The following is a 14,746-nucleotide window of genomic DNA, read 5'->3' as shown; positions in this document are numbered from 1 at the left end:
ACCCTGTTTAAACTGCTGGTTTACGCTAGCAGTAATAGTTAAGAACAAAGTCAAAGACGGTTGGATGAAGAGATTTATAGTAATGGGGTTTTGTAACCACATTGCTAGTAATATAGCCCATCGGGGGGAAAGGATTAAGGGAAAGTTTAGTAATGGGAAGATTACTCCACATTACTATCGATATACCCTATCAAGTCGACCTCCACGCGGTTCCCCCTGGAAACCATCGTGACTAATTTATCGTTGAATTCGTCACGATGGACTAATTGGCCTGTCTCCATCCTCATCTCTCATCCCTTACTGGTGCCTCATTTGTGTATACCGATAGCGCAGGCGGGGTACCATTCCAGCATCATAATTTAAAACATTATACCCTATTGGGGGAAAGGGATTATTAGTAGTAGGGTATAACAGCTTCATTGCTAGAAATATACCCTATCAGGTTGACCTCCACATGATTCCACCTGATTTCTAGGCGTTATTACCAAAGGGTTCAAATTTAAATTTATTCCTTAAAACAGCTGTCAAAATATTGTTGCTATTCTAAAAAAAAAACAACGAGTTTAATTAAACTTAACTTTAATACGTAATCACATCAGAATAGTCAGTTGAATCTACAGATTAAAAATATTACAAAAAAAAATTACATTTTTATTAATCTATATAGGTACAAACAAATATAAACTCCTTTACCCATTATTCTGTTAATTGTAAATAATGATACATAAAACATTACACTAGTTTACAAGAAATAATTATTATATTCAAAATTGAAATACTGTACTATGATTATAATAAAACAATTATTATTAATTGTTGTATTATTAATTCTTAATAAAAAATAAAAAAAAAACACTTCAAATATACCTTTTTCTTTTCGTGTAATTCGAACGACAGCCTTAAAACATGATAATTATCCGTTTTATTATTAACAAAGTAAATAATCCTAGTTCCTTTTGAAAAATCACACTAATCCTACTCGTTGCTGTAAAGTAATACTCGTTTAAAGGTGGCGCCCTCTGGTGTTAAATTTCTAAGTCGCCTTCCTTGTACACGAAGGCCCCTAACGTGACTTACCGGACGACCACTTTACAAAACCTCCGAGGCACGAAGTGAGTGATCATGTATTATTTATTCAAACATGATATGAAAAATTCCGATATCCGTGCTGAGATACGATCTTGGGACCTCTGAGTTATAATCAAACGTTCAACTGAGCTATCAAATTTATACCGCAATGTTATTGCCACTTAAAATTATTAATTAAATTTAATCAAAATAAATTCTCATTACCAGACCCACTGCTGGACTTTAGTAGTCTGATGATGATGATGAAGTCTATACAAGAAAGAACAAGAATAAAACTTAGCTTATATTACACATTATTAGCGCACGAATGAACTTTTGTAGTATTTTTGAAAAGAATTTGGTTACAATATTAAAATTATTTTTTCTTAATCACTAATATTTAATTTACGTTAGTTTAATATTCGCTTTTCGATACTTGAGCATATGTTTTCTTTACAACTGTTTTATTTTTGCAGTGTTAAAGAAATACAGAATTAAAAACAGTGGTATTATTTATTTATAAAATTTTATATGATTATTCTATATAACATAATATATATATATATATATATATATATTTTTTTTTTATTTCACTCTATACGAAAAACATAACATCAGAAATATACTCACGACTATAATTCTCAATGGGGTAGTCAGACTTGTCGATAGTTACCGTCGTGATGGACGTATCACTCGACATGCCCATATTTGGCCATGCAGCTATCAGATAATCATTTTAAATATAAATCCAACTACATATATAATTTAATAGACACTTTTTACAAAATCAACCAATTGGATTAAACTCTATAATCAATACAAAATTCGTATATCGATTTTCAATAATGATCTCACATTATAAATGATAAATATTCAATTAATATTTGCATAAATATCAGTCACCTATGATTATAGCAAATAATAACATAGAAGTTACTGTTTTTACCAATTTTAGAAATGTGAAAGTATGTTTGGTACCTCTTAGCACCTTAACGGCTGAAACAATTATGAAATTCAATAACTACGTGCTATTAGGCTATACACGCGGACGAAACCACGGGTAAATACTAGTGTAACTTTAAAAGCCATATCGCCGATACAATTCTAAGAGTTCCCAGTACGTAACATAAATGTTAGTTCTTATTCTCAAACTACGATCTATAATAATAAAAAAAAGCATAATTCTTGTCCTATTCTCACAGACTAATTTAGCATACAAAGAAAAGAGACCACAATATGAGTATGTATTATTTCTTGTTCTTAGCTGAGCGTTAAAATGTATTAGTCCATGCCAATGATTAAACTCATAAGGATCAAAATTTATCTAAGCAATATAAGCCGTCGATTTTTACTTCTTTTTAACTACCCCTTATGAGACTAGGCGTGAAGAAAATATAGTTAATTAAAAAATAAAATGCAAAAGAATGAAACTAAACAAATCGAAAAAAAAATTGATTAATTTGTTTAATTTATTTCGTTAATAGTCAATAATACATTTTCAGTCAATTTAAAACGACGTTAAATTAAACTTTTGGCATCTCGTCTTATAATTTTTTTATAACATATATTTCGTGATAATATCGAATTAAATAGAAAATTATTATTCACGTAAAATATAGTCATGTCACCTTATTATACAATAGATACTGGCCATAAATTGCCAGAACAAAAAAAAAAATAAAACATTAATAGACTAAGAATAATATGTATGAAGTATAAATTTTTAGCGGGAAATCGTAACCTTCAATTGTTTTTCTCAAACATAATGAATAATATTTTTTTACATACCTTAACACATATTTTATAGGGATTTATTACACTAGCAAACAAATAGGTTCACACGTGTGTGCGTGTATCTGTCTTAAATATAAGGCGAAAATGAAAAATCAATTTAATAGCTAAGTTTTAACTCTTTGCGCCCCGTTGTCTCCGCTACGGAGCCGTCAGTCATTTGTTCCGTTGTGGAGCCCAATGTTTTTATAATGAATATACTAAGATGTTACGAAATTGTTGGCGATGGCAATTGTTATCTGTTGTTAAAACGTTCTCAGTCTCTTTACTGTTACGATTGAATAATTTTTTTACCCATTTTGCTGTTAGCAGTATGGAGAAAAATAATTATTGTGATGTGAATAAAGATTTGAGTGACATTGAAGATGTGTTGGATTTTCCGATGTTAGAAGATATTGTGGAAGACAATATTGATTATAATTCTGACACTTTAAGTATTGATTCCGAAATTATACTACCAAAGAGACGACGTATGATAGTTATTGAATGTGAAAGCGAAGAATCGCAGGAAGAATCAGTTAACACTTGCCCAAGCAAACCGAGAATGCACGTGGGAGATTGTTTCCAAAGGTATCACAACATGGTGAATTATACAATTTAAAATTTATCTCTCATTGACAAGAAGAGACTGCATGTATGTATATAATAAATAAAATCTCAAACATTTACAAGCACGTGTAATTTTTCTCACTTAAAATAAGAATCCTTTTCGCTCGTTTCGCTGCGAAAATATGCCGGAATTGCTGGTAGGCAGAGGAACAAAAACATGCGGAGCGCCAAGGGTTAAAAGGTATTCTATAATTTTTACTAATGTTAAAAGTGCTGCACTAGCATTATAATTTTGATCTAAATTATAATCCTACCTATTTAACTGTATAATAAGCCCCGTATTAAAAAAAAAATAAAGTTTATTTTTTTCTGTTGGCCAGTATCTATGTATAAATAAAAGATTAAATTAGCTCGCCCTCAGCAAACATAAACCTTATTACAAAGTGATAAAGATGCGTTTTCTGTGCAGTACTACACCGACAGCGAGCCAGATCAACATGGCGGCGGAGTGGGCGGCCAGCATCTGTTGATGAGAGGGCGCTGCGACGTACCACGTTAGGGGGAAATGTTTCTTAAGGAGTTCACTGCCCACATATAAAAATAGGGCATTTTGACCTGCGCATAGAAAGAAAAAAAACATATAAAATATACAGACAATGTGATCAATTGAGAGGCACCATTTCTCTAAAAAAAAATTAAACAAAAACCAAAATGCGAAAAATAAAATGTTTTTTATGCAACTTAGAATGGCAAACAATCTGACGACCGACCTGATGGAAAGTGGTAACAATCGCCTATAGACATGAGCAGTATCATGGATATAACAGAGTATACTGTTTCACCCATGATACCCCCCATGCGTTGCCATTCCTGAGGACACAGGTGTTATTCCACTGTACCCTGTAGATTTACTGCCATATCCCGCCCTTCAAACCGGAGAATTTACATCTGAATCCTCAGGAAATGGCAACGCATGGGGAGTATCATGGGCGAAATAGTATACTCTGTTATGTCCATGGTACAGTAAAAATCTAAATAACTTCGGTGCCGATAGCAAAAGCGAAGCTACCAGTACATTATCATCGATTAAAGGGACACCTCAATCCTCAAGAATGAAATACTAATGTATATTGGCTACCATACAGGTAATAAAGCAGGGGTTCCTAAACTTTTAAGATAACGGAACATCCACCAAATACTTATTTTATGGAACCCCATATCAAACGATTACAAATCATAAACAATGTAATTTAAATAAAAAACTTTATAGTTTTTTTTTTTTTAATTTTTAATGTGAAGAATGGAATTGTTTTTCTGTATAAATAATTTGGCGGAACCCTGGTGACTTTACGGAACCCACTTTAGGAATCGCTGTAATAAATCACTCTGTAATATCCATGATGCTGGTAATGTATAATAATTACCACTCTCCAAGTTGCAAACCTCTCTGTTATTCTAAGTTTCATTAAAAAAAAAAAATACTCACCAGCGTAGTACAAAGGGCGACCGCCCCATTTGTTCTTCACGTCGACCACAAAGTATAACATTGCTTGCACGACGAACGCCATCGAAGATGTCACCAAGCAGTAGGAGAGCGACCATAGATTCTTGTTTATGGGTATAACCCCGTCGTTTCTCGTGAAGAGAGTCAACGCGGCGCCGGCCATAGTAAACGTTAGGGCCCAGAGTAACCAACGCATCATGCGGGCTCTGCAACCAATTTATTGACATGTTATTTTTCCTATAAAAAAAAAAAAAAACAAACAACAGGGGATTATTACTGCAATAAAAAAAAATTCGTCACGATGGACTAATTGACCTGTCTCCATCCTCATCTCTCATCCCTCACTGGTGCCTCATTAGTGTATATAGATAGCGCAGGTGGGGCACCATTCCATTATTATTCAAACACTACAACCCCCTCCCCCCTTGGGACAAGCCCATATTATATATAGAATAATAAAAAAAAATCATACCTGGCGTGGTTGTAAACCAACATGATCCTAGTCGCGTGTGCACCAGCCTGGACCACCAGAACGCCAGAGAAAATTCCCAGGATGCCCTCAGGATCGTGCGGCAGTGGTGTGTGGTACAGCTTGCGGAACACGCCGTGCTGGTATAGATGAGACTCGCCCAGGATAAGCCTATTCATAATTAAATGAAATAATAATATATTATTACTGTTTCCCATGAACTAGCTGATGACCACGACTTTGCCCGCATGGTATTTGTTATTCCTGTTTAGTATGTATCGATGTATGTATCTACCTACTATGTCTGAGAATACTGGACCAAAATTAACAAATGACGTGTCGTTCTCACACTTTGTCTTAGGTCAAAATGACTTTACTTAAGTAGGTTGTGTGTGTATAAGTTACTATCCCATGGGAACTCTTTAACTTTCCATAATTAAAAGTATCTAAAATGTTGACCAGGGATGTAAGGCACTACCATGCAAAATTTCATTAAAGTCAGTCCAACAGTTTCGTACATTAGCCCTTATAAACAGACAGAGAAATAAAAAATTGGAAAAAAATTTTGGTTGTGTTCTATTTAGACATAAAAAAAATACAACGGAATTGAAAAATTCCTTTTTTTCAGTCAAGTAAAAAATGCGTTTATTATAAATTTTTTATAACAAACCTGTTAAGATTGTTTTTTTAAACGAGGTATACCTGTCAATGTAGCCAGCGATACCGGCGGTACAGTTCTCCAGATAGTTCCCTTCTATCGACATATGGAGACCTCCAGGGCCCATGTACCCTCGAGGGCAGCCTGGCGCAGGCACTGCCAGGGTTATGCACACCTGAACACAAGTGAAATGTCCGTTAAATTCACCTTCAAATCATCTTTATTCCAATAGACTTAGTTCCTTTTAAACCTTCGCGTTGTTTATACATAAATAAATACACACAATGTTAATAGAGATTTAACCCTTAAATACCTGAAGTTTCAAATTTGATATCGGGGTTATAAATCGCATTGAGCGCCTACAATCGATTTTATTTTAATATTTGGCTGTTTACATGTTACCAAATGTTTTTTTTTTATATATATATATATATATATATATATATATATATATATATATATATATATATATATATATTTGAATTTTTTTACTATTTTTCCCCATTAGTAAAACACACAGTAAAGGGTAAACTTATATATATTTTTTATTTGAAAAGTTGTTGTTAAAAGAGTAACTGTTGAGTTTCTTGCGGGCTCTTCACAACAAATAAAAACTGTCCGTAGCCTGCAGTAAAATAAAAAAAATAAAAAACGATTTAAAAGTGCTTGTAAACCAGTCTATTTGATTACACAATCGGGACTGAACGCGATGTAAAGGCTTTTACAGGTAAACAATACCTATATACCTGTTTCAATTAATGAAGATAGGTATGAGCTTTCATCAGCATAGATTGTTTAAACACAGTGTGGATACTGTGAGTGCGGGCTCTAGATAATAATAGTGACAGTGTGAGGGTACCGAAAAGACTTCGCGAGCTGCCAGACAAAGACACCGCTCAGTTCAGTCCAGTCGTGACAATTCAGTTGTGAAAATTCGGCAATAAAGAAGCAGATACCTTCAGGTACGGAATCGCGTTTACCCCTTTCCATCAGGTGGGTCGTCAACTTGTTTACCATTCTAGGTATTGTAAAAAAATGATAAGTATATTATAAATTTATTTGTACTATAAAATATAATCTAATTAATTTAATTTTGGCTGTTTAAAAATTGTACACTGCTGTATCCGCTGACATTGATGCTCCTTTCCACTTTGGGTGTTGCTGGAAGAAAACTCTATCAGAGTTAAGCTCGCCTTTGTACTTTTGTTTACCTCTGTCATATTTTTATAACTAATGTGTACAATAAAGTATTAAATAAATAAATAAATAAAAAAAAATTGATAATGAAAAATATTGCATACCTGAATGACGACAAGTACGATGGTGACCAGCCACTGTTTCCAGCCGGCCACGATGTCGCGGAATAACGAGCGACCTGGAATATATTATATATATATTAAACATTCGCATTGTTTACACATATTTTAACTTCTCGATTGTACAATTGATACCAATAGCGCAGGGGAGGATACCATTCCATTATCATACATTAAAAAAAAAAAAAAAAAATATATATATATATATATATATATATATATATATATCTCTGTGCATAATACTTCTAATATTCTAAATAAAGAAGTACATAAAAAATCATCTTCACAATTTAGAATGTTTTATTACCCGGCGTGATATCCTGGCTGGTCTTCATAAAGGCGCACTCTAGAGCACCCACGATGAGGTACATGGCCGCGAGACGCTGCAACACGCCTGGCAGGCGCACGTTCGACCACGACACGTTCACCGAACCCAGGACGATGCCCAGAACAGCCATGGCTAAAGCCCGGCGTGCCACCTGGTGATAAGTTTAGATTAGTTTGATTAACTTATACTAGAGTGGAGTCGTAAATTTAATCACATGAACTTTAAAAGCGTGTCAGATATAAATATTATCGTATATAAATTGGAATGGCCAACAACCTCACAATTCCCCCGGCCTTGAATTTATCGTAACTAAATCAAATTTAAAAGAGCACTGTTTAATTAACTTATTTTTTGTAGGTATGAAACAATTATTTATGCCAATAGGTATATAATAATAACTAATAAAGTAATATAATAAAGTATTAATCAAATTATGCCAATATTACGCACACAAGTGAGTTATTGTAGTAAGTATACATTAATTAAAATATAACGGTAGCCAAGATTGTTTATCAAGGAAAATGTTTAATTTAGATATATATTTAAAACAAGCTTTTATAATGTTATATCTCTTTCTGAAAGTGAAATATTAATATCGAGGGAAAAGCTTTCATTTGATACCCATATTAGGATTATATTATTTATACATTACATAGCCATTTCGATAGGGGGGAAAGGGATTGTTAGTAATGGAGACAGAATCCCATTGCTAGGAATATACCCAACCAGGTCGACCACCTCGCAGTTCCCCCTGGAAACTATCATGGTTAATTCCTGATGAATTCATCATGATGGGTTAACTGGTCTGTTTTCATTCTCATCTATCACCCTTCACTGGTGCTCCGCCGGCGTATCCCGTTAGTGCAGGCGGGGTTACCATACCATTTTCACCCATCAAAAAAAAAGCCATTTCGATAATATTACAATACATTGTAATTGTCTATGGTTTTGCCACCAAAACTAAAGCTGTCTACAAAATATTAGGAAAAAAAAATCGCATGCATAATTCACCTACACAAACGTACATTTAAGTAAAAATAATGTAAATAATTACTGAAATATCTATGAACCTGATATAAAACAGTGCATCTCGGCATAGAAGTCCTCAGCCGTCCATTGAGTGAAAGTACAAGGGACTCTCCCATAGCGAATGCGAACCATGGGAACACTATATCAGCCACGGTGAGGCCGTTCCATGTGCTGTGATTGAAGATAGCGTAACCACCGCCGCCAGCATTCACGAATATCTGAAAATTTGGATAAATTAATCCTATGTTAGTTATTAGTCTATGGATCAATTTTTTTTTTACACTTCACAAACTATTAGTCAACCAAGAAGTGATAACTGTCTATAGTAGTGAATGACACTATAAACATCACATAATGCATTTTTTTTAATTGGTGATAATAGTATGGTAACCCCGTCTGCGCTATTGGTATACACTGGCGGGGTACCAGTGAGGGATGATAGATGAAGATGAAAGTAGGTCAGTTAGCCCATCCTGATGAATTAAACTAGAATTAGTCACGATGGTTTCCAGGGGGAACCACATGGAGGTCGACCTGACAGGGTATATTGCTAGTAATAGGGCTATTTGACCCCATTACTAACAATCTCTTCCCCCCCCCCCCCACATAATGTATTATGGAGCCTATGGCTAGATTTCGTAAAAGGTAGCAGACCTTCACTTCCATCCTCGTTCGTGACATTTTATTCACTGACTCACTCCACATTCTCATGAACTAGATTCTAGTGAATCCCTCACAATAAACTAACGGACATGACTTCATCATCATCTATGTTCCCTCAAGGCAAGGTTACCATTCTATATCCATCTATAGAAAAAACCTATATGGTCACAACATTTAGTAATGGGTTGGAAAGGGATTGTTAGTAATTAGGGTCTAACTGAGCCATTGCTAGCAATACACCCTATCAGGTCGACTTCCACACGGTTCCTCCTGGAAACCGTCGTGATTACTTCTCGTGGAATTCGTCACGATGGGATAACTGACCTGCTTTCATCCTCACCTATCATCTCTCACTGGTGCCCCGGCAGCGTATACTGATAGCGCGAGCGGGGTAACCATTCCATTATACCTATTAAAAAAAAACATTTAGTAATGAGAAAACGAGATAGAAGAACTTGTATACCTACCATGAGAGCGATAGCGATGCCGCGGAAGATGTCAAGCGAGCGCAGTCTGGACCTGGTCGGCGAGCGTGGTACACTCGCCTCCGTCGTTAGCACTCGGGTCTCAGAGCCAAGCTCGTTATCTTCTCTGTAGTAAAAAGACAAAGTTACCTATTCCGGCCGCTCATTATATTTATATTAGCTTAGCTTAACATTTTTTTTTATACAACTTAGAATAGCTGACATGAGCAGTACCATGGACATAACAGAGTACCATATACTGTTTCGCCCATGATAGCCCCCATGCGTTGCCATTCCTGAGGACTCAGATGTTATTCTCTGTACCCTGTAAATTCACGCCATATCCTAATAGCTTAACATATAATTTAAAACTATAACTGTCGTGAATTAGAAATAGTACTGCAGACTACTTATTACTAGTAGACCTTCAAAATGTGGTGTTTCAATACTTTTGAACAATACAGACGAGTTTATATCTTTTATATCTCTAGGTTATTTATCATATAACTGTGCTCTCTCATAGACTATATTCTTTTTTCCATAATTTGTTCTTGGATTATGTAAAATTAAATTATTTGCATGTCTTGTGGTTTTTTAATTCTGAATTTGACTTTTTTTCGGAAATGTGATTTCACAGTGTCTATTTATCCAATATCATCTTATCAAAATGCATGTATTTAGTATATAAGTTTATGTAATAGTCATAATTTTAGTTCCTTTATACTTTTATTTATTTATTTATTTACAAGAAACATGGTAAGTGTATAAATGTTACAATAAGTATAAGTCCTTATACAATTTAGTATTTATACATACATACATACATACAATTTAGTTCCTTCATACAATTGAGTTTCTTTATACAATTTAGTAGACGATGTTAAATATTGACATAACCAAATGATACCTTTACTAATTTATTTTGTGAAATTTGCAAACTTTTCAGGTTACTATTAGCAGCAGAGCCTCGAGTTTTTAATATTAAATAGAAACGCTATTGGGGACACAAGAAAATACGTAACAATAAGTTTTTGTAGTCACACACACACAAACAGATAAAAATAATAATTACCTTCCAAAAAATCTGGCATAGAAGCGGCCAGCGATGAACCTCTTGCCTATTCCCTTCACGATGTACCATAGTGTTGCCATAGACAACAGAATGACCACGGCAGTGAGAATGGGTAAAGCGGGCGCATCTGGTTCCGCCGTCATCCGCGGCAAACACTCATCCGTCGTCACATCAGTGACATTTATGCTATACTGGCCATATTCGCCGAATTGGTATGTACCTGAAACACAAATAGATATTTATTTATTTATTAACTATTGCAACACATAAAGAATAATACAAATATATATACCAATGGCCGTTTGGTCTCGGCATAGAATAGGCCACACCTTCCTTGTGGATGTCGTAATTTTTATTAAATTAGCATATTTCAAAAAATTTAATTTTTGGTAATTACAATGCCTAAGGCAGAAACACACCCAAAACTATTTTTTTAATAATAGCTAAGGTTGCATGGCCAGGATATTGATTGTTTTAGAAAAAATATAGTTAAATTAATTGTGAGAATCTATTCAGAATTACATAACAAATTTGAAAAAAAAAATCAAACAAAACAAGAACAATATTCTGAAAATCACTTAAAAATAGGTTAATATTGGAAAAACAAAGTAGTCAAACTGAATACTTATCAAGGTATATACAAATGCACATAAACAACTTGATAAGATATATAAATAACTTGATTTATAAGGAACCTAATAGCATCAGGGATGACTTCCTCTAGAAATCTGTCCAATAAAATAAGGGCCACCTCGGCCTACCAATCCGCTGCAGTGTCCTTTCTCCCCCCTTTTTCTTTCCCACATAATTTCTTTATTCTTCTTATTTACCAATTTCCTATACACATTTCCAATGTTCCTTTCCTTTTTTCCCCTTAATCTTTTCCTCCATATGCATTTGTAGGTGGCGGAAACCACCAACAAATGCATTCCCAAAGAGGGTTAAAGTCAGGCAGGTGCCCAGTTGTAAAACTAAGCTAAATCTTATTGAAATATGGATAAAAAACATATTACGCCGACCCCAAATAATAATTGGGATAAAGATAGGAAGATGATAATAAGGAACCTCTTATTTTAAAATTGCCTTATGCTGATTTTCCAAATTTTAGTTGGTTTCTTATAACACACAGGTTTCTTAACAACAATAAGACTGCCTTACTGTACTCATACAACTGTATCATTAGTTTTACTTATTCCCTATATTGTATAATCCAAATAAAGTATACTCATTCATTACTTTTTTTATGCAAAATTAGAATGGCAAACAATTGACGGCCCACCTTATGGAAAGTGGTAACCATCATTTGTATACATGAGCAGTACCATGGACATAACAGAGTATACTGTTTCGCCTATGATACCACCCATGCATTATTCCTCTGTACCCTGTAAATTCACTGCCATATCCCACCCTTCAAACCGAAGCACAGCCATGCAAACATAACTGCTTCACGGTAGAAACACGAATAGGACAGAGGTGCCCAAGCAATTGGTGTCTGATGAAATATAATAGTGGAAAATCACTATTATGTTTATTTTCAGTTAATATTTATCTTGTTCTTATTATAGACAAAGGCACAATTTATTTATCTAAATACTACATGAGTCACATCATATGAATAATCAATACTGTCATACAAAAATACTGTCATAAATTATACTTTCTGTATTTTTGGAATAGGTATGTTTAAAGCAGATAAGATGTTTAGAGTTAAATTTAATAATTTTCATAATAGACAACCATCGATTTGTTTTATTTATTTTCTCTTTATTGCACCTCTTAAAGAATAATACAAAGATATATATATATTACACTTATGTCTCATCGCTACAGCATATCTCTTCCAGACAACCTTTGTGTACAGTAGATAGAAAAACAAAAATACAGTAGCTATTTGATGCAAGAAGTGTACTTATAAAAAAAAAAAAGAAAATCACCCTTAGTTTTTAAATCAAAGTAACTGGTTATGTTCTAATTGAAGTCATTTTTTGTGGTACACAATTTTATTAAGTAATTATTTCAGTCAATCAACATATCCTAGTCATGCAAAGTTGTTGGTAAAAACCAGTATATGAATAATACTTTTTAGATAACTGCCCAAAAAAATAATATAAAATGTAAAAGGTTCATGTATCTATGCAAGTTACTTTATTTCAATACAATTTCTAAATGCCAATAAAAAATTTAGATACATAGATATTATTAGACTACTTTTGTATTGGTAAACTAACAATCATGAATAACGTGAGCTATAATTTTTTTTTTTTTTTCATAAGTGGGTAGTAATGTTAACACTTACAGAACAAAATATACTTGTATATCAATAATTTATTAAATACAAGCTTTTACTAATGACTTAGATAGATAAAGTCTTTATTACTAACAATAATAATAACAGGTAAAGAAACAACAATAGAAAAGAAAACTAATTAATTTTGCTGGTCATAGGAGCCCGCTCAGCTGGATATATGCACACCTCCAACGAGATGTACCTATACAGTGCTGATTTTCAGGCAGCCCCTTTGCAACTTTGTCCATGTAACCAGGTTATGTTAACTGACTGAGATCAAAAGTAGTGTATATTCTACTCCATCCCGCATAACATGTGTATATTCAATATCATAGTGACAGGTTTTTTTTTATTGGATGAAAATGGAGTGGTAACCCTGCCTGCGCTAATGGAATACGCTGGCGGGGCACCAGTGAAAGGTGATTGATGAGGATGAAAACAGGCCAGTTGGCCCATCATGATGAATTCATCAGGAATTAACCATGATAGTTTCCAGAGGGAACTGCGAGGAGGTCGATCTGGTTGGGTATATTGCTAGCAATGGGATTCTTTGTCTCCATTACTAACAATCCCTTTTCCCTCCTTTTAGTGACAGTTTAAGCTGTTAACGATTAACAAACTCATTTAACATTAAAATAATATTAAGGTATAAGAATGCCTGTGTTATGTTCACTTAAGGAGACAAAAATAGCCAATTACTGTCCTCCAAGCTAAGTATTATTATGTATCAATAGAATTTCATGATGATTAAAATATAGTAGGAGGGTAGAATCCTTTACTACTGAGAAATCTCCCTCGTGCATCATTTATATAAACTTTCATAATAAATAATAAAATCTATATATAGTGGATAGTTAAAAAAGCAGATATGGCATACAAAAATGTTATCTAGAAGACTTATAAGTGTGCAAAGAGATAGATATGTCAATTTAATTAGTAACATGTAGGTAGATACAAACCATTGCAAATAACTCCATGATCATTTTTGATGGCGTATCGCAAAGGGTTCAAGGTTTGTACCACGACGGCGCCTGTAGCCGGCAACTTAAATGTCTCCAGCAAAACACAACCCTGGCATTCTTCAGATTGACTCCAGAAGCTTATTTTTTCATTGGTGACTAGCTCCAAACACGCTTGCTCGTATCGTAAACTCGTACCACTACAGTTGCGTATTAAAGAACCAACGTTCGCGAAACTCATTTTGTGATTTAGTAATTAACTAAAACTACATTGAGTTTCGAAATGTAGGTCTTGCAATATTTTACAAATAATAGGTAAATTACAACAAACAATGCAGAACACGAAATGACGAAAACAATGAATTGAATATCTGTCAATGTCAAACAAAAAAGAATCACCATATTATCATTCGTTCATTTCATTCGTTTTATAATGAAGAATATAACGGCCTTCGTAGATGATCATACTGCAAAATAATACTATTGAACCACTAGAACACGGAATATTCATTCCTTCCCTTAAAAGCGGCAGTAGATACGTGCCTGTTTATGCTCGAATTTAATCGACTGATTACAAAGTCCAAGC

The 14,746-nt window shown here is 34.0% G+C and overlaps 1 protein-coding gene across 1 annotated transcript; it reads right to left on the bottom strand.

Annotated features, from left to right (window-relative positions):
- Positions 1-819: 819 nt before the first annotated feature.
- On the bottom strand, positions 820-14,525 carry LOC113511050 (heparan-alpha-glucosaminide N-acetyltransferase-like). The gene is made up of 10 exons (XM_026894624.3): positions 14,161-14,525; positions 10,912-11,131; positions 9,843-9,966; positions 8,754-8,930; positions 7,663-7,834; positions 7,341-7,414; positions 6,084-6,214; positions 5,385-5,552; positions 4,895-5,118; positions 820-4,023 (listed from the first exon to the last, which is right to left on the bottom strand). The coding sequence occupies exons 1-10, from the start codon at positions 14,399-14,401 to the stop codon at positions 3,845-3,847; spliced, it is 1,710 nt and encodes a 569-aa protein (XP_026750425.1). The 5' UTR covers positions 14,402-14,525; the 3' UTR covers positions 820-3,844.
- Between the last annotated feature and the right edge of the window lie 221 nt (positions 14,526-14,746).

This window comes from Galleria mellonella, unplaced genomic scaffold, assembly GCF_026898425.1.
Source record: "Galleria mellonella isolate WM207_F2 unplaced genomic scaffold, CSIRO_AGI_GalMel_v1 utg643, whole genome shotgun sequence".
Lineage (NCBI taxonomy): Eukaryota > Metazoa > Arthropoda > Insecta > Lepidoptera > Pyralidae > Galleria > Galleria mellonella.
Note: the sequence above shows the minus strand (reverse complement) of the source record. Positions and strands in the feature narration are given on the sequence as shown.

Excerpts from the sequence above, each read along its gene's own strand:
- LOC113511050 (XM_026894624.3), bottom strand. The coding sequence starts at position 14,401 with ATGAGTTTCGCGAACGTTGGTTCTTTAATACGCAACTGTAGTGGTACG. Across the intron at positions 8,931-9,842 it reads GCATCGCTATCGCTCTCATG|ATATTCGTGAATGCTGGCGG; the intron begins GTAGGTATACAA and ends CCAAATTTTCAG. Across the intron at positions 4,024-4,894 it reads TCGCCCTTTGTACTACGCTG|GTCAAAATGCCCTATTTTTA; the intron begins GTGAGTATTTTT and ends TTCTATGCGCAG.